Source organism: Callithrix jacchus, chromosome 15 (assembly GCF_049354715.1).
Source record: "Callithrix jacchus isolate 240 chromosome 15, calJac240_pri, whole genome shotgun sequence".
Classification (NCBI taxonomy): Eukaryota; Metazoa; Chordata; class Mammalia; order Primates; family Cebidae; genus Callithrix; species Callithrix jacchus.
The window spans coordinates 39,991,002-40,011,922 of NC_133516.1; the positions used below are offsets into that span (position 1 = coordinate 39,991,002).

At 47.4% G+C, this 20,921-nt stretch overlaps 1 protein-coding gene across 1 annotated transcript; it reads right to left on the reverse strand.

Annotated features, from left to right (window-relative positions):
* Positions 1 to 233: 233 nt before the first annotated feature.
* On the reverse strand, positions 234 to 20,634 carry DNASE1L3 (deoxyribonuclease 1L3). Its single transcript, XM_008981892.6, has 8 exons — positions 20,427 to 20,634; positions 15,260 to 15,348; positions 12,598 to 12,687; positions 11,650 to 11,762; positions 7,599 to 7,711; positions 4,739 to 4,896; positions 918 to 1,014; positions 234 to 410 (listed from the first exon to the last, which is right to left on the reverse strand). The coding sequence occupies exons 1-8, from the start codon at positions 20,565 to 20,567 to the stop codon at positions 294 to 296; spliced, it is 918 nt and encodes a 305-aa protein (XP_008980140.1). The 5' UTR covers positions 20,568 to 20,634; the 3' UTR covers positions 234 to 293.
* Between the last annotated feature and the right edge of the window lie 287 nt (positions 20,635 to 20,921).

Below are 20,921 nucleotides of genomic sequence, written 5' to 3' on the forward strand. Positions count from 1 at the left end.
TGACAGGGTTGACAGGGATAGTGACAGTGGACAGGGCTCTGGCTCAGCATAAAGACCATCATTTTAGACTACAAATGCCCCTGGTTCCCTTTTGGACAATTCAGGGAATGTATGAAACCAAGAGAGACATAACAGATTCTCCTTCCAATTTGGCTCAAGTTAAAATAAATTCAGGGCAAAACACAGAAGCAGTGGGACCAGTCTTGTTACCTAAGTGCAGGGAGCAGTTCACATCCATTAGAGAAACGTTTTATTTAGAGGAAAGAAATGGTTAAAAGATGACACCCTTGGATCTAGGAGTGTTTGCTCTTTGTCTTCTTCCTTGGAGTGATGGATTTTTTGCTGTTGGTGAGGGCCCTTGAAGACTGTAGTTTAAATTCAACTGGAAAGTGGTCGCTGACATCCAGGGCCTGTAAGGAGAAAAGGGAGGTAGATTTGGAAATTAGGAGATGCCTGGGAGATGCTTTCATCAGTGATGAGCAAATTCAGAACCAGGGAGGGGAGATGAAATGCCGGAAGTCATCCCACAGAACACACATTGGTGCGCGTCAGCCCAGGATCAGCTCCATCCGAAATCTATCAGATCACAGAATCATAGACATTGAGACTCAAGGAATAGTGCCCCATGTTGTGTCTTCAGTGGTGACCGCAAAGGATAACATTAACCCATCGTGTGTGCGTGGCAGAATCTCATTCTGTTGCCCAGCCTGGAGTGCAGTAGTGTGATCTTGGCTCACTGCAACCTCCGCTTCCCAGACTAAAGTGATCTTCCCACCTTAGCCTCCCAAGTAGCTGGGACCATAGGCATGCACCACCACGCCTGGCCAATTTTTTATAGAGATGGGGTCTGGCCCTGTTTCCCAGGCTAATCCATTTTTCCCGGATAGTGGCATAGAAAGACAAGACAGCAGCCTTACCTTCTCTTCAGACAGCTTGTAAGCTTTCTGGAAGTCAAAAACGCTGGTTGACTTGGGAACAATAGAACTGACGATTTCTTGTCCTCTAAGCACAATCCTGGAGCAAGGGAAGGGGAAACAGTTGTGTTAATTCACCCTGTGGGTTACTGAGATCAAGCCAAGGTCTGTGTTTGCTATGGAATTGACTGAGCAGCCTGGCCCTTTTATGTGGTGCTCAAAGTCCAGACCTGATTTTAGCCTGTGACCCTGAAGGACAGTGCCTATGACTTTGAAATAGGATCAGTCCCTGCCATGGTTCTGTGGACACCAGGACACCGTCTCCCAGTATGGGCAATGTCCCTGGTGGAGTAGGAGAAGATTTTATATGACACGTGCACACTATCCTATACAACAGTGACGTGCGTACTGAGAACGCTGTTCCCTTTCCAATTATTTTTCACTTTTCCTGATTTGATCATGGAGAAATTCAGGGAGGTGCTTGTTTGTCTTTAATACCTCCCTAAGCTCCTGTGTTGACAGAGAGAAGGCTGCCATCTCTGAGCATTCTGTAGGCAAGAGAATGAAGGCAGAATTTAACAATGTGTGATTTTCACCAGACTTAATTTTTAATGTGACTTTCAATTTATGGCAAATGATGCTTCTTTCTTACTCATGTTAGTATTAAAAAGTTTCTTTAAAAATTTATTTCAGTACAACATTAAGGGATTTAATGAAAAATACTGAGAAAAATCACAGTATATATGTGCTCTGCAGTAATGACAAAAAGTGAGAATGAGGTGGTCAAAGGAGTTTTGGAAACAGACTCAACATATCCCACGTTGGGTGATGCAGTTGGGGTCCACGTGGTCCTGAGTGACTTACCGAGGAACGGCAAGGTGAGTCAACCTGCCATTTCCTGAGTGCCCACTGGGCCTTTCCCATTCCAATCGACAGTTTTGGTGTCTGTATTTGCTAATACCACCACCATGGCTTTTTTCTTTTCTTTTCTTTTCTTTTTTGAGACGGAATCTCGTTCTGTCGCCCAGGATGGAGTGCAGTGGCGTGCTCTCAGCTCACTGCAACCTCCGCCTCCAGGGTTCATGTGATTCTCCTATCTCAGCCTCCCAAGTACCTGGGATTACAGGTGTGTGCCACCACGCTTGGTTAATTTTTGTATTTTCAATAGAGACAGGGTTTCACCATGTTGGCCAGTCTGGTCTTGAATTCCTGACCTTAGGTGATCTGCCAGCCTCAGCCTCCCAAAGTTGCTGGGATTACAGGTGTGAACCACCGTGCCCGGCCTACGGCTAACTTCTAATTCAACCCAAATGTAAATTCTTCACATCAGGTTAGAGATTTGTGAAAGCTTTCTCTAAGTCTCAGAAAGCCAAGAACGACGTGTTTAAGGCTCCTCTGTTTCTGACTTCTTTTAGGGATGTGCCGGACCCGGTCAGTGTTCCTGTGAAGGTTTCCCAGGCTGGTCCAGGGCACGGCCAGGTCCTGGCGTTTGCATGTTCCCCCAGCACTCAGCACATGAGAGGTGTTCAATAAGTATGTGAACACAGAACGAAGACTGGAATTGAGACCATCTTGCCTAGCTCCATTTTTAAAACATCATTTTTATGGCTTTTTATTTTCTCAATTTATTTTATTTAGTTTTACTTTTGATTGTATTGTATTGAGACAGGTCTCACTATGGTGCCCAGGCTGGAGTGCAGTGGCTATTCCAAGGCATGTGGTCATGTTGCTCTAAAGCCTTGAACCCCTGGGCTCAAGTGATCTTCCTGCCTCAGCCTCCCAAGTAGCTGGGATTACAGCATATGCCACCACACCTGGCCTATGACTTTTTAAAAGCCATAAGAGGCCAGGCGTGGTGGCTCACACCTGTAATCCAAGCACTTTGGGAGGCCAAGACGGGCAGATTATCTGAGGTCGGGAGTTCAAGACCAGCCTGGCCAACATGGCGAAACCCCGTACTAAAAGTACAAAAAAATTATCCAGGCATGGTGGTGTGTGCCTGTAATCCCACCTACTCAGGAGGCTGAGGCAGGAGAGTTGCTTGAACCCAGGAAGTCGCAGTAACCTGTGCCACTGCACTCCAGCCTGGGTGACAGAGCAGAACTCTGTGTGAAGAAAAAAAAAAGCCCCAAGAGTTACACATGTTATGAAAAACAAATTCAGAGCATCAAAATAAGAAATTAGTCTTCAAAATGTTGCATGTGATCCCACCATCCATTGGCATTTATGTGTCTAAAATCAGGATCCTTTCAGTACACATCTTTTTCTAACCTATTCTGCCTCCCACCTGATCTCCTATGGCCATGTTGCCTTATGATTCTTCTGTATCATTTTCAATCACTTCCCACTCATTGGCCAGGGGAGAGAAATGGCGCTGGAGAAGCTACTTGACCTACCCAAGGGCACACAACTGGCATGTGTGTGTGACTGAGTGGCCATCGACCCAGTTTTGCAGGAAGCCCTTCAAAATAGGGGGCGGGGATGGTCTGGGCACTGAGTCCCCTGTAACTCCCACCTTGGCTTTCCACTTTGCAAAGTGATGACTTTGCAAAGGAAACACCAGCCCCAAAAGCTCCAAGAGGAACGGAGGTCATGGGATAGAAATGAAAGCTAGACCTTGGGACTTGAGAAGTGAAAATGAGGGGCCCAGCAGCTCTCTTGCAGATGGCTGTCTCACACTTCCTCGTGGAGGGCTGAGCTCTGGGAACTGTGGCCACCACCTGGGACCAGGCTCTGAGGGTTTTCCCCGCCTGTGGCTCCTGCACAGAAGATCACTGACATTCACACGCCTCCCACTGCTGTCCCCATTGAAGGAGCAAAGATGAAAGCTGTTTGAAGATCAGCTTTAAAAAGCACAGGGAATGCTATGACTTCAATGTATGCATTTGCATTTAGGAGTACGTAACTGAAGCTTTAAACATATAAATACTGTTGCACTAATTGGTCTCATTTTTAGAGTCGTTTCCTGAGGAAATCACAAATATTTGCACAAAATGCACATACAGGATGTTCATTTTAGCGGTATTTATAACAGCAAACCCTTGGCAATAGCCTAATGCCTAATGATGGGTATTGGATGAATAAATTGGGGCAAGTCTTCGTGATGGAACAATTAACAGCCCGTGCATGTGATGAGCACTTGCTGCATGCCAGGCGTGGTGCTAGCAGCCTGACATGTTATTTCATTTACTCCACGTCAGAGCTTCATGAGTGAGGCACTATGATAATTTCCATTTTACAGGTAAGAAAATGAAGGCACAGACTGCTTGTCTCTTGGCCACAGACATATGAAGTGGTGGTGTCAGGACTTAAATCCGGGCCTGTATGACACCGAAGCCAGTGCTTACCTCCGCTAAGCTACCATGCCCAGGGCCACCACCTAGGGTCCTGTGGTGCATACACTGCATGTGGTACCTGGTAGAGGTGGCTGAAATTTGACTCAGCTCTCTAAGCAGTGTGCTTTTATTATTTTTTAATTTTTGAGACAAGGTCTCACTGTTACCCAGGCTGGAGTGCAGTGGTACAATCTCAGCTCACTGCAGCCTCTACCTCCTGGGCTCAAGCAATCTTCCCACCTCAGCCTCTTGAGTGGCTGGGACTATAGGTGTGTGCCTGGCTGATTTTTGTATTTTTTTTGTAGAGAAGGTGTTTTGCCATCTTGCCCAGGCTGGTCTCAAACTCCTGTACTCCAGCAATCCACCCATCAAGACTTCCCAAAGTGCTAAGACTGCAGGTGTAAGCCATGGCGTCCAGCCACGTTGCGCCTTTTCTAGTGCATGCCATGCACTGTGGCGAGCCGGCAGCATCCTGCAGGGGCCTCCTACCTGTCATATGCACAGTTGGTGCTCTTCTTCACCGTGGTGTCCTCTTGGTCCCCAATCAGCCACACAAACCTGGGGTCGATCCTCAGGCGGATGTTCTTCCAGGCCTTCTTGGGGACGTAGCTGCAGCCGGCATTGAAGTCACCCATGAAAATGAAATTCTAAAAGCCAAGATTGGGAATGGTCACCTGGTGGGTGCTGCTGCAGAATGCTTTCACCCAGGACTCCAACAAAGACTCCACCTCCAGGCCCAGTAAACAACAGGGTCTGTCGTGCGCTGAATCCTGTCTACCCACTGCCCCCACCCAGGCCAAACTCCTATCTGAAGTACTAACCCCCAGCACCTTAGAATGCAACGTATTTGGAGCTAGAACCTTGAAAGAGATAATTAAGGTAAAATGGGGTCATATGGGTGGGCTCTAATCCAATATGACTGGCGTTCTTATAAAAAGGGGAGATTAGGACACAGAAAAACGGAGCGAAGATCATGTAAAGACACTGGAAGAAGACTGTCATCTACAAGCAGGGAGAGAGGCCCCCAAAGGAAACCCCACTGCCAGCTCACCTTAATCTGGGACTTCCAGCCTCCAGAACGGTGAGGAACTCACTTGTTTGAGCTACCCAATCTTTGGTATAGCACTTGGTTTTGGCAGCTCTAGCAAATGAATACAGGGTCTTTAAAAATTTCTTTTCGCCGTTTAAAATTGAGTCACAGTTTTGAGGAGTCAATGACAGGCGAGTGTGTACCAGGGAGGGTGCTGGTAACGGGAAGGAGGAGGTTTGCTGTTCTTAGTTACCATATTTCCATAATTCAGCATGCAGTTAGGTGGGGATTTAAGGAATTCAGTGAATCTATTCCCTTACATCTTGTGTCTCTGGCTCAAACTACTGTAGGGTATAAACATATGAGTGAATCAACACCGTTTGTTTCCAAGCAGAAAATTGAATTTGGGTGGTGTATCGACAGCCTGGGCATCACTCTTTCTCTCCTATTGTTTTGAAGTCGGAAACTTATTTCTGTGAAAATTCAGTCCCTTGAGGAAGTGGGAGGTATCTTCAGGGGAGGGGACCATTGAGTGAGCTGTCCACCCCCACCCAAGGTCATCAACAGAAACTTTCTATCTTGGAAATATTTTTCCCTGCCTGGCTCTTGGAGCAGAATCGTCAACATTCCATAATCCAGAGGAAGTGCCAGATTTCCTTGTTTGTGTTATTGTTTGGTGGAGCATTGCTGACGTTAGAGTTTTCTTCAAGAACATTTTATTTTGACCTTGGTGATCACGATTTTCCCTGTGATTGATGGGTTCAGCTGAAGACGGTTATCTTCCTTACCCTCAGTGATCACCAGCTTCTGCTAATACAGACATGATTTGCTGAGCATTCGCTATGTGCCAGGCCTAGCATTAGGTGTCTTTAAATGTACACCTCACAGCAATAAACAATAGGAGGTAGAAGGGCCCACCAACCTCTGTAGAAACAGGATTGAGAGATTCAGTGACCTGCTCTAGGCCACAGGATAAGGAGGTTCAAGTGGTGAAGTCAAGAATCATACCCCGGTCTGCTTCACTGAGGCAGTTTCCCCTCTTCTTCACTTTTAAGGGACTGATGCCTCCCCACAGCCCAACACTCAATGGATGCTCAATACATTTTTGTTGAATAAGTGAATGATTTCATAATTTTTGGAAAGAATGAATCTTGCTTTTGACCTATTTCTTATTAAGCAATGAAATACACCCTGGTCTTTTCCATGCCCAGCTCCGATGGACTATGTTCACACTTTTATTTGATTCATTTTGCACTTTGAGCAGCGGAACTCAGGAGGAGGAAGGGGGATCCCAGGAGTCACATTCCGAAAGGAAAAAAGAGAAATACAGAAGAAGAACCCTGGGGCACTTCCATATTTGCCAAGAGCTTTCACAGGCCCTCAGAGCCACAAGTGGTGCATCTCTCTCTTCCAGAAGTGGAAAGAACTGAGTCTATAGGGATGGCAAATGTGTGCCCCCTTCTGTGAAAACAGTACCCCAAGTTTCTTTTGGAGACCACCCATCTCTCCTCCACCTCAAACAATGAGTTTGGGGTGGAGCTGGTGTGGACATAGATTTAGCCAATCAGAGTATCTCAACCCCTGATCACAATGATTGGTTCAGGGATGAACATATGACCCAGGCAGAGCCAATGAGACTCAATCCCAGAGTATTTGTTGCATTGTGGGAAAGAAAATGTATCAGTTGGTCTGGAGGCTGCTGGTGGCCTTCTTGCCATCCCATAGGTGGAGGCAACCTGAGAAGGGAGCCACACAGAGGAAAGGGGGACCAGGAGATGGAAAGGAAGAGACAAATCAAGCCCTGATTACCTTGTCTGAGCCCTGGATCCAGCTATGCCTGAACTACTCCTGGACATTTCAGTTACACAAATCAATCAATTTCTCCTTCTTTTCATGAGCCATGTTAAGATTCTGTCACTTGCAGCTGAAACAATCCTGATCTGTCTATGCCTCATGCTTCTCAATTGCAAAGTGGGAATGAGAAAGGTACTGTAGCTACCTCAAGGGTTTATTGGGAGGATTACATAAATTTGTCCATGTCAAGCCTCAGCTAGTACTTGGCACTAGCTATTCACTCAGTAAATGTTGGCATCTGTTATTAATGGGAAAGTGTGGATTCACAAGGCCCACATGCAGGGTACCCAGGCAGATTTAGCAAGAGGGATACTTAGGGCTGAAGAAAGGCCTAAAAGGAGGCTGTAAGTGGTGGTGGCCTGCACATGCCCTGCCCCTCCCACTCCCAGGAGAGGTACTCATCCCACTCAGAGACCAGAGCCTGCCCCTGCTAGATGGGAAAATGGCTGACACAGCGGTCATCACCTCTGCCTTCCAGCGGTGTTTCATGTCCATGTAGACATCAAACAACTCATCGATCTCTTTAACGGATGTTTCTGGAGTGGTGTGCAGGGGGACAATCACGAAGTCTTTGACAACTGAGGAACAGGAAAGAGGCAGAGGTCACACACTTCCCCTGTCAAGGTCTCACAAACACTGCTGGAGGGAAACAGGCTCTCCCCTCCAGAAGGCTGCATTGTCTGGGTCCTCAGTTCCCAGAGGGTCCAGCCAATGGTGGAGATTTTAATGATCTTGAGGTCATTAGGCTGCCTATTTTTAATACATGAAAGACTCATTTCTCCTACTTACCCTTCATGGCTAAGAGAAAGCTGCTAGACTGTGTTCCATGCTGCATTGTGGGTGCTTTTATTTTCCTATTTTTGTGTGTGTAGCAAATCTATATTTTCTTTTGTTTCTGATGTATATTAACCCTCTTCTTTCTTTTTTAATTGACAGGTAAAAATTGTATATATTTATGGCTGTATTTTCTGCCTTTTTCTTAAAGTTTTCTTTTCTTTTCCTTTTTTTAAAGACAAAATTTCGCTCTTGTTGTCTAGGCTAGAGTGCAATGATGCAATCTCAGCTCACCGAAACCTCTGCCTCCCAGGTTCAAGTGATTCTCCTGCCTCAGCCTCCGGAGTAGCTGGGATTACAGGCATGCGCCATCACACCCAGCTAATTTTTTGTTTTGTTTTCTTTTTAAATAGAGCTGGGGTTCCTTCATGTTGATCAGGCTGGTCTTGAACTCCCAACCTCAGGTGATCTGCCCACCTTGGCCTCCCAAAGTACTGGGATTACAGGCGTGAGCCATGGTGCCCGGCCTATTTTTGGCTTTTTAAAAATAACAAACCTGTTTGGTGTTTGTACTAAGGAAAAAAAAAATTTCTTTTCTTTTCTTTTTTTAATTTTTTCCCAAGATGGAGTCTTGCTCTGTTTCCCATGCTGGAGCATAATGGTGTGATCTCAGTTCACCAAAACCTCTGCCTCCTGAGTTCAAGCAATTCTCCTGCCTCAGACTCCCAAATAGCTGGGATTACAGGCACACACCACCATGCCCCACTAATTTTTTGTACTTTTAGTAGACACAAGTTTTCACTATGTTGGCCAGGCTGGTCTTGAACTCCTGACCTCATGATCCACCTGCCTCAGCCTCCCAAAGTGCTGGGATTACAGGCGTGAGCCACCTCGACCAGCTGCAGATTTTCTAATTAAAAAAAAATTGGCCGGGCACAGTGGCTCTCACCTGTGATCCCAGCACTTTGGGAGGCCAAGGCAGGTGGATCACCTGAGGTTGGGAGTTCGAGACCAGTTTGACTAACATGAAGAAACCCCCATCTCTACTAAAAATACACACAAAAAATTAGCCAGGCATGGTGGCACATCCCTGTAATCCCAGCTATTTGGGAGGCTGAGGCAGGAGAATTGATTGAACCCGGGAGGCAGAGGTGGCAGTGAGCCGAGATTGCACCATTGCACTCTAGCCTGGGTAACAAGAGAGAAACTCCATCTCAAAAAAAAAAAAAATTGAGGCTTGGCAGTTTGTACTCCTTTTGTAATTAAGAACAAAAAATCTGCCCACAATCCCAGCACTTTGGGAGGTCAAGGTGGGCAGATCACGAGGTCAGGAGTTTGAGACCAGCCTGGCCAAGATGGTGAAACCCCATCTCTACTAAACATACAAAAAATTAGCTGAGTATAGTGGTGGGTGCCTGTAACACCAGCTACTCGGGAGACTGAGGCAGGAGATTCACTTGAACCCGGGAGGTGGAGGTTGCAGCGAGCCGAGATCGTGCCGTTGCACTCCAGCCTGGGTGACAGAGTGAGACCATCTCAAAAAGAAAAAAAAAAGTTCCAAAAAGCTATTTAAAAATTAGCACAGTATTCACAAAGGACTTTTGTGCAGTGACTGAAAACCTTCCTCACCATTGGAGGACCAAGACAGCCTGAGTGTGGCAATGTGGGTGAGCCTTAGAAGCCATACCTGGACCACCTGCTAACAGCAGCTGTCGCCTTCTAAGCACCTCCTCCTGGGACTTCCCCTCATTCTCAGCCTGGATCCCCCTCTTGCCTCAAGAGGCAAGGGCTGTGGGATGGTCACTGTTCGAGTCACACAGAGAGGAGCCAGGACTGAGCCCAGCAGGCTGCCTCCAGGGCCCCACGTGCCCTCATCCCTGGCTCCTCCTCAGGCCTCCCCTGCACTCCCCCATCCTCTTTTGGTCCCCCTAAACACTCCAGCCTCCTTCCCACTTCCCTCTTGTTCACTGTGCCCTCTACCTGGAATGCCCTTTCTCCAGCCCTCTGTATGGCTGGCTTCTTCAGGTCACAGCCTGGTGTCACCTCCTCTGTCTTATCTGGTGCCCTCAACAGAGCCTGACACATAGTAGATACTGAAAAAATATTTGATCCTTGACTCCATCAAGCACTGTATAGTGGTTAACATGGGCTTGGGGCAGGCAGATGGCTTGAGCTCAGAGGCTCAAGAACAGCCTAGGCAACATGGCAAGACCTCATCTACAAAAAATTTAAAAATTAGCTGAGTGTGGTGGTGCATGTCCATAGTCTGAGATACTTGGGAGGCTGAGGTGGGAAGACTGTTTGAGCCCAGAAGGCAGAGGTTGCAGTAAGCCAAGATCATGCCCCTGCATTCCAGACTGGGTGACAGGGCAAGGCCCTGTCTTGAAAACAGAAAACAAAAAACAAAAAATCTTGAGCTCCTGAGTTGGTGGCCTGAGTTACAGCCCTGGCCTGTCTGTTTCAGTAGCTGGGTGACTCCACGCCTTTTTAAACCACAGTTTCCTGAAATGTAAAGTGTAGATAATCCACTCCCTACCTTGTAGTCATTGCAAGGATTACGGGAGGCTGGAACTGAATCAGGGACCAGTACAAGTATTGTCGTTAGAGGTGAGGGAGCAATACATTTGGATTTCCTTTCCCCCTGCAACCTGTGGAGGAGACTGCGATGCAGTGACCGGAGGGAGAGCAAGCCTCTAGGATAGGGGTCCCTTAACCCATAACTTGGATTTTTTTCTTTTTTTTGAGACAGAGTTTCGCTCTTGTTACCCAGGCTGGATTGCAAAGGCTCAATCTCGGCTCACCGTAACCTCCGCCTCCTGGGTTCAAGCAATTCTCCTGCCTCAGCCTCCCGAGTAGCTGGGACTACAGGCATGCACCACCACACCCAGCTAATTTTTGTATTTTTAGTAGAGACGGGGTTTCACCATGTTGACCAGGATGGTCTTGATCTCTTGACCTTGTGATCCACCCACCTCAGCCTCCCAAAGTGCTGGAATTATAGGCGTGAGCCACCTCTCCTGGCCTTTTTTTTTGAGACAAAGTCTTGCTCTGTCGCCAAGCACCAGGCTGGAGTGCAGTGGTGCAATCTCGGCTCACTGCAACCTCTCCCTCCCTGGTTCAAGTAATTCTCCTGCCTCAGCCTCCCGAGTAGCTGGGATTACAGGTGCCTGCCACCACACCCAGCTAATTTTTGTATTTTTAGTAGAAATGGGGTTTTACCATGTTGGTCAGGCTAGTCTCGAACTCCTGACCTCAGGTGATCCACCCTCCTTGGCCTCACAAAGTGCTGGGATTACAGGCATGAGCCACCATGCCCAGCAAGGATTTTTAAAAAGGAAAAAGGGGCTCGAGCTGTTGCTGTTAAGATGGGAACCAGCTCGATCTCAATTTAAAAAATAATAAAATAAAATAAAAAGGAAGGAATAGTTGTTCTTGACAGGGCCAAGGAATTGCAGAAAATAATTTCCATGAGCCTAAATGCTCCAAAGAGAGTGGAGCTACTATTGATTCCAGAAAGTGGGTTCCGGGCTGGGGAGGTCTTAAGTCATGGCATTCTGAGAAGCAAGCCTGGTGCCATCACACTGAAATTTATCGTCTACATTGAGATATCAGAAGCGATGCACAGTCACATTCAGCCTAATGCCTCCCTAATGGGCTGCATAAACCTGAACTCATGAACAAGGCTGCTGTGCATTCATGGGGCGTTGGGGAGGTCCCAGACAGAGGGGCCTGCGAGTCTTACCAGTGTAGGGTGACTGGAACCAGACCACAAAGGGTTCTCTAGAAAACACATCTGCATCTCCATCCTGATAGTCATGGTACTGATAGCTCCTCTTCACAGACACCAGCTTTTCCCTAAAAGAAAGAAAAGGAAGTCCTCCCGGTTGAGTCAACCCTTTGCTTACTCCTTTCACGAAGCAGAGACGTAGGGTCCCACAGTTTTTTTTAGAATATAGAGCAGGCGCAAGCACGGGATCATTTGCTTGAGAACAAGGCTGAGTCAACTCTTCTCAACAGCCAGGTAGCTGTTGAGAAGCTGGGAGCTGAAGCCGTACTGATTATCTAGGGCACCCACAAGTTAATGTTCAGACTTAAGAAATTACTAATAAGGCCGGGCGCGGTGGCTCACACCTATAATCCCAGTACTTTGGGAGGCCAAGGCAGGTGGATCATGAGGTCAGGAGTTCGAGACCAGCCTGGCCAACATGATGAAACCCTGTCTCTACTAAAAATACAAAAATTAGCTAGGCATGGTGGTAGGCACCTTTAATCCCAGCTACTCAGGAGGCTGAGGCAGAAGAATCGTTTGAACCTGGAGGAGGAGGTTGCGGTGAACTGAGACTTCGTCTCAAAAAGAAATTAATAGTAAGAAGAAGAAAAGAATATGAAGTTCGAGAATCAGCTGTGCTGGGCACCTCAGGTTTCCTGCCCTGGGCCAGGGCTTGACTATGAAGAATAAGGAACTGGCAACCGTTGAGCCAACCAACAAATGAGGTGTGAGGAGACCCCTTGTGTTTTTAGCTCGAAGAGTTAATACTTTGCATAAACCCCCAGTTTTGTCAGCAATTATTTTAATCAACATTGAGAATTAATTAGAGATCAAAATTTGGTTTTGAAGAAAAGACATGCATTTTGATTCAATTCATGATTTATTAGTGGCCATGTTCCAGGGGGCATAGATGATACTTACTTGTAGAGAAAGGCATATTGCTCTTTATACGTGTTCCTTCCAAGCCGAGAGCTAATCACATAGTTGTACCTCATGCCTCTCCTTGAGTTTCTAGAAAACAAAGATTTCACACTGCCTCTTAAGGAATAAACATTCCCTTACTGCACATTTTCCCCTCTTTCCAATCTGCCCCCATGCACCCAGTGGCATTCCATGGAAGAGCCACTGTTCATCATAACCTTTGAGTCCAGTAAGAAGGGCCACCGTTGATTGACTGGAATGTGGCATCTGCTGGGATCTTTATAGCCATTATTTCTTGCCTTATGAGGACAGTATTATCATTAGCTCCTTTTAATGGTTTGCAAGCGCAAAGTTGGGATTTGAACCCAGATCCAACTCACCCCCAAACCCACATGCTTTGGCCTGAACCTAGGCCATTGAGACCCTAGAAGATGATTTGGGCCAGAATCAGCCCCTGACCCCGCTCATGCCCATGGCCAGCTGCAGCTCATACTTTCTGGTGGAATAAACTTCATCAGGTCACCTGTCCGTATGCACAAACCACCCCTGAGCATTTATCATGAGCAGGAATATTCTCTCCTCTGAAAACCCCCAGGCATTTTCTCATGAGCCTTGGGACGATGATTTCAACTCACTTGTTTATATCCTGGGTGCTGGGGATACAGCCATGGCCCTGCCCTTCACCTGTGCCAGGGGAACCAGGCTCTGTGTGTTTGCCAAACCTGCTGATAACTCCACTCTGGGCAGCACCTAACAGTTTCACTCTATCTGCTCAGAGAAAGATCTAGGGCATGTCTTTGGGAAAAAAGCAGAGGGGGTGTTTAGGGGCCAACTAAGACCTTATGGAAATTCCCAGGACTTCATATGCATTATTCTAAGGTGGACCCAGCCCCTCGGGCCCCTGGAGTGTGGATGGGAGGTTCTGCCAGGCTTCCCCTTTGGGGAGGCTGGCCCCGGTTTGGACCTAGCCTGCCAAGTCCTGAGTTAGCAAACTGTTTGTGCTGACTCAGCTGCAAAGTGACTAAGACCCATCCTGGCTTGTGGGGGATAAGGGGACAAACAGGCTTGGCTCTGCCTGGAGTCCACAACAGTCTAGACAGGTTGGGGAGTGCCAAGACCACTGGTGGTGAAAAGACTCGCCCCACACTGACTGTTGTGGAGATGCCTGGAGCTCACCTGTTCCCTCAGTCTCCCACAAACCTGACTGGAGCTACTGCAAGGAAGGCTGAGGTGACAAAGGATAGAGCACTAGCTATGAGATCAGACATGATGCAAGGTCAAAGGTGGGCTTGGCCGCCTACTGGCTGGGTGACTCAGGCAGGTCCGCCTCCTCAGTTCCCCCACTATAAGGGAAGCCCTTAGGCAGATTGACATGGATTCTTGCCTGTTTCTACAGTTGTCCTCACCTTCCTTTCCTATGATGGGTAAGCCCTGAGGCTGGGGGGTGACAGCATCAGGATCTACCACCTTGCCCCTGTCCAACACTCAGACATGGCATTTGTTCAAAATTCCATATTAAGTGTGTCTTGCTGAGATGGCCAGGTGCAGTGGCTCACGCCTGTAATCCCAACACTGTGGGAGGCTGAGGCAGGCAGATCACTTGAGGTAGGAGTTCAAGACCAGCCTGGGCAACGTGGCAAAACCTCGACTCTATGAAAAATACAAAAATTAGCCAGGCATAGTGGTGCTTGACTGTAAATCCAGCTACTTGGGAGGCTGAGGCAGGAGAATTGCTTGAACCTGGGAGGCGGAGGCTGCAGTGAGTGGAGATCTTGCCGCTGCACTCCAGCCTGGGGAACAAGAGTGAGACTCTGTCTCAAAAAAAAAAAGTACTAAAATAAAAAGCAAGTGGCCCCCATTCCTTCACTAGCCCCCTTCACCACAGCTCTCTGATCACACCCGCAGAAGTAACCACTATTAACAGTTTGGAGAGGGTCCTTCCAGTCTTTCATCTTCCATGCACATGGAAACACAAATAGACCCTTGTTCATGTAACATTATGACTCAAATGGGCTATTTTACCTACAATTCTCAACTTGCTTTTTTTCAACATATTGCAGCCATTATTCCATGCTTGAATATTTAGCTCTAAGTTATTCTGTAGCAAGCATGACTTTTTTTTTAAGAGACAGTCTTGCTCTGTGGCCCAGACTGGAGTGCAGTGGAGTGATCATGGCTCACTGTAGCCTAAACCTCATGGGCTCAAGCAGTCCTCCCACCTCAGCCTTCCAGGTAGGTGAGACTACAGGCATGCTAGGCATGCACCACCATGCCTGGCCACTAGCATGATTTTTAACAGCTGCATAATATTCCAGTGTATGAACATGTCATAATTTTACTGATCTTTCTTCTATTGTTGGTTAATCTTTTCTCTTTTTTCCAACATCTTCATAATTGTACTTTTTAGCTTAGCCTTGTCTGTTTTTTTCATTTATTTCTTCCAGACCCCTCATCTATTTCCCCAATTCTGTTTTATCATTGTGAAATCAGCTGATTGAACGTTCTCAGGACCATGGTTAAGGGAGTTGGAATCCTGGGCAGCACTGGCTGTGTGAACTGGTGGTCAAGTGTGAGATCTCACATGACTTTCAGTTCCTGGGGGCTTTCAGATGCCCTTACACTTGACCTTGAGCCCTAGAGGGCCCATCCTTCCCCATGTTACCCGTTCAGCTTCTCCATCAGCATGGGGCAGATCCTGTTGTTGCTGTCCTTGATTTCCATCACGAGTATGATGTCACAGCGTTTGATGACCTGCAAGAAAGAGAATTCACAGGGGTTTGAGGTCACCTGGACAGGTGAGTGCTGGTCTCTCCCCATTCTGTTTCCAGAGCACATGTTCCAGTTTCATCTTCAGAAGGACCGAATGAGGAGAGACCAGCACTCATCTGTCCAGGTGCCTCTGGGACTGGGGTTCAGCCTTTAGGAGGGTGCCCTAGGCAGGAGGTCCACCTATGTAGTGACTGAGGAGTAGAACAATGTCCTAAGGCTGGAGCCTTCCATGGACAGCTTGAATTCCACGCAGGGCTCTCCTGCAAGCTGGAAGCTGCTGGCCAAGTCAGCCTGCCGATTTAGTCACTGTGACTGCCACACCTTTCTGGAAGGCATTTTCAAATATATATACCCTTTGACCCAGTTTTCCCACTTTGAAGAATGTCATCCTGCAGGGCAAGCTGGCTGAAGCCTGTAATTCCAACCCTTTGCGGGGGCCAAGGCAGGCAGATCACCTGCGGTCAGGAGTTTGAGACCAGCCTGGGCAACCCCATCTCTACTAAAAATACAAAACTCAGCCAGGCATGGTGGCACACACTTGTAATTCCAGCTACTCAGGAGGCTTAGGCAGGAGAATCACTTGAATGGGGGGGTGGACAGAGGTTGCAGTGAGCCGAGATTGCAGCACTGCACTCTAGCCTGGGTGCTAGAGTGAGAGTCCATTTCAAAAAAAAAAAAAGAATGTCTTTCACTGTAAGGAAATAAGAAATATCCACTATTTATCTGCACCTCAGGTTCCTCATCTATAAATTGGGATGATAATATCAGTCCCTCACAGGGTTGCTAAAGGATTAAGTGGGTACCAGTGCCAGCCATATAGGAGACATGTAAAAAGTTATTGTCACCTGTACAGATCAAATAGAAAGATATATTGCATCAAAAAATTGGAAACAACCTAGGTATTGCCAAACAGAAAAACAGTCAATGGATTATGTTGCAAACACAGGATAAGGCATTATATAGCGCTAAAGCCATGTTTTAAAAGAATATGAACATCATGGGAAATATTTTTAATATAAAGCAGATACAAAACTGATGCCAGAGGATGGTGTCCATGCTTCGAGACCGATGCACTCACACATGCCTGCAAGAAAGTTACCCAAATGCCAGCGACTCTTACCTTCTAGTCACAGGATAATGAATAATTCTTTTCTTCTGTACAGGCTTCTATGTTTTAAAAATAGTCTCCAATGACCATTTTCATTTTAATAATCATTGTTTAATTTATACAAAATAAAATTTAAAAAAATTAGACCTTAATAATTAAAGTCTGATTTAAAAAAGAAAACTGCTTGATGAGGAAGGAATCGTCGGGGGTAATGACCAACATTTATTGGGACATGACAGGTGCATTTCCAACTAACTTATTTAACATAAGTGTAATGAGTTGTCTTATATAACATGCTTAATACAGTGCCTGGCACACAGGAAGGGCTTCATGAGTCACCGCTATCACTGACTCATCAATTTTCATGGTAACTCTTTAATGCTAGTCCTCAATACCAGTGTAGTTGGGTACTCTGAGGCTCCATGAGGTTTAGTAATTTGAACACAGAGTGAATATGAGACAACAAGTTATCTACACTACAGAGCACCTTCTTGACCACTATATTTATTTATTTATTTTTGAAATGGAGTCTCGCTCTGTTGCCCGGGCTGGAGTGCAGGGGTGTGATTTCGGCTCAACACAAACTCCACCTCCTGGGTTCAAGCAATTCTCCTGCCTCAGCCTCCCAAGTAGCTGGAACTACAGGTGCCTGCACCACCGTGCCCAGCTAAGTTTTGTATTTCTAGTAGAGACAGGGTTTTACCATATTGGCCAGGCTGGTCTCAAACTCCTGACCTCAGTTGATCCATCCGCCTCAGCCTCCTAAAGTGCTGGGATTACAGGCATGAGCCACCATGCCCAGCAAAATACTCCATTTTCAAATCTCTCTTGACACATGTTCTCCCTGCTCAAATTTCAGACCAGGAAAAATATACTTGCCCTGGTTCCATCTCCTCAAGAGAGCCCCAGGGAAGGAACCTTCCAGAGCTGAGACCTGAAACACTGATGTTTCCCTGACTAAGACCAAATTCCTGACTCTGTTCACAGGAAGGGAAGAGGAATTTCTGCGTTGTGCACACCCAGTGTTGAGAGAATCCATCAAGGTGTGTTATAAGTGGCCCTGAGGAGAGGGGAAAAGATGGTCTGGAGGGGTCTTGAAATATCCGGGGCTGGCCAGGCACGGTGGCTCACGCCTGTAACCCCAGTGCTTTGGCAGGCTGAGGCAGGAGGAGCTTGAGCTCAGGACTTTGAAACCAGCCTGGTAACAAGTGAGACCCCATCTCTACAATCTTTTTTAAAAAAACTTTTTTTTTTTTAGGTTAGCCAGCCTGATGGTATGCTCCTGTATTTCCAGCTACTCAGGAGGCTGAGATGGGAGAATTGCTTGAGCCCAGGGGGTCAAGGCTACAGTGAGCAGTGATTGCACCACTGCACTCTAGTCTGGGCAACAGAGCAAGAACTTGTCAAAAAAAAGGAAGACAGAGAGAAAGAGAGGGAGGAAGGGAAGGAGGGGAAGAGAAAGAGGAAAGAAAGAAAAGAAAAAGAGAAAGAAGGAAAGAAAGAAAAAAGAAAGAAGGAAAGAAAGGAAAGAAGGAAGGAAGAAAGGAAAAAGATGAGAAAGGAAGGAAAATTAAGAGAAAGAGAAAGAGGAAGGAAGAAGGAAAGAAGATAGAAAAATTAAGAGAAAAAGGAAGAGAAAGAAAGAATGAAAGGAAGAGAAGAAAGAAAGAATAAATTAATAAATAAATGAGGGAAGAAAAGAAAAGAAAGATCTGAGGCAGAGGGTGGCTTGTGAAACCCTGTTTCATGCCTCTTGGGAGGGAGCAGCTCAGCATGGTGGGAAGAGCCTAGGCTCCAATCCTCCCTCTGCCACTTATGTGCTTCACAACTATTTGGGCAACTCTCTTCACCTCTCTGAGCTCCATCTGCCTCCTCTGCCAAATGTGCACAATAATCAGAGTGGCTGGGAGGCTGAACTGGATACTGCCCATTAGGGGCCTGGCACATAGCACTCACTGCTGAAATGTTAATTGCCCTCTGCTGTAAGCTCCGTGAACAGGGAGGGAGGCAATGCCTCCCACAGCCACTGCCACATCCTCAGAGCCTTGACGTGTCTGACGCAAGGTCTAGCTTCAATGAGCCTTTGCTGGATGAACAAGCTCTGTTCTTTAAGGTCATACTGGAGAACACACGGACAGAGGAGACTCGGCCAGGCAGGGTATGCATACCACACAGCTGCCCATGGTATGCGGGGGCCGCCCCAAGATGGAGAAGGCAGGCCTCCCTTCCTCTCCAGCCTCCCCAGTGCAGGTCAGAATGATGGCAGCATGACGCTGCTGAGTCTCTGAAGTGATAAATCTGGGGTGGAAGAGTGGAGAAGGCATCTCAGCTTCTATGGCTAGGCTGCAGAGGGGTGTTTGACCCCAGCTCTTCCCCTTCCTGGCTATGGAAACCTGGATAAGGGGTTACTCTCAGCCTCAGTTTTCTCAGTTTTCTCAGTTATGAAGTGCGGACAACACCACCTAAGTCACAGTATTAAATAAGAATATAGGATTCCTGGCCTATAGGAGGTGCTTAGTCAATGGGTGCTGGAGATAATCCTATTCTGAATGCCTGGCATTCTTGGGTGACTGTGAGTGCCCTGTTGGGTGACTCTTGCAGTGTTTTGGGGATGGCCTCTTGGTAGGGTGGGGAGGGTGGGGCAGCCTTGACAAGGACTTTGGACGTGCCTTGCAGGACACGGCTGCTCGGGGGAGATGCAGAGTTTGAGCCCCCATGATGGGCTGCATCAGTGAGGAAGGAGATGGGAACTCAGTGGCTGCCCAGGCTCCACAGGCCTTGTGCGAAGTGGGGAGCGTCATCTCCTTGCATGTCACGGTTTCCCATTGAACACCCTTGTCATGGCTCGCACAGGCCTGGCATTGCTATCCTGGTTAAACGACACCATCTAGAAGGCCTTGGGTACCTCCCAAAGGGTAGGGCGACCCAGATCTAAGAGGCTCATCCAACTAAGAACAAAGCCTGCCAGTCCTCACTCCAATCCTCCTTCCCAATGAGAGCAACAGCAGCGGCTCTGGCTCATGAATACCCGCCTTGTTACAGGTGCCTCAGGCACCCTGAGTTCTCTTCACCAGCTGGTGCTACAGGTGGCAGTGGGGCGTGGGCGCCGTTTTACTGCAAGGAGCTGGTGGTTCAGGGAGGTGCAGGAACTCCCGAGCCCACAAGTCTGGCAGGTGGGATCTGAACCCAGGGCTCCTGGCCCCCCCACCACACCATAGTGCCCCAGGTTTCCTAAGGTAATAAGTACCCCTCCAAAGTCCCGGGGAAGGGTTAAGTTGCCAGCATCAACAATAAATTAACCTGTAGGATAAAGGGAGTCAACTGACTCCAGAGAAAGCAAGCGGTGTCCCAGACATTGGGTATATCACCCAAGAAAGCGTAAGTGAAGGTGGAAGGAGAGGGGGGAGTAGAGGAGAGGGAGAGAGGAAGGAAGGAGAAGAAGGAAGAAAGAGAAAGAGAAGGAAGAAAAGAAAGAAGGAAAGAGAAAAAGAAAAAGAGAAAGGAGCTGGACTTTGCTGGTGAAAGGACCAGCTGTACAAGGTTACTTCATCTTTCCTTGGTCACCACCTCTGCCTGGGGAGTAATAGTCCCTCTTCATAAAGATTATGAAATGAAATCATGGGCTTACAGTGCCTGATACAGGCGTTCAATAAATGGCAATAAAAATCGTAACAGCCGACTCTTACCTGGAACGTATAATGAGCCAGATACTACATTAAGTGCTTTCCACTTGCCAACTCCTGCAGTCCCCCCAGCCATCCTGGAGGATTGTTATCACCCCTGTTTTCAGATGATAGCAGGAGGCACAGAGAGTTGAAATGGTTGTTGTTCTGAACCAGCTGCTATCTTCCCCCTAAGGGCTAACTTTAAGTTCCTTGCTGTCTCTTAAAGTCTGAAGACGGGAAAGGGCTTGAGGGGTGTCTGGGATCCTCATCCCAGAAAAGGGGCTCACCTTCACAATGACATCCATGGCATTCTGGTCTTCCTGCTTGCTTTCTCCAAAGGACCTCACATTGAAGGAGCAGATCTTCAGAGCCAGGGCGCTGTGGATGGAGAGGAGGAGAAGCAGCAGTGGGGCCAGTTCCCGTGACATCCTGGCACTGCTCTGGCTTCAAGACTCTGTGAAAAGACAGCAGTGCTTGGAATGCAGAATTCTGGCCACCTCCAGAGGCTCCACTGACTTATAAAGCCTGCAGATAACAGGAATTACTGGATTTCTCATGCGACTTTCAGTTCTCTGAGGAACTGAAGATCATGGGTTTTAATCCCCAAGGAAATACAGATACGTTGGGCTAGCCTTTTAGGAGCCCTTATGTTCGTCACCCTGGTGCGGAAATTGGCATGCTCATTTAGGCGCCATCCTCCATAAAGTCACTCATATCCCAACCGGGAGCCAGCTCTGACATCTAGTCATCAGGCCTGCGGTGGCATGCCATGTGCCTCTTCC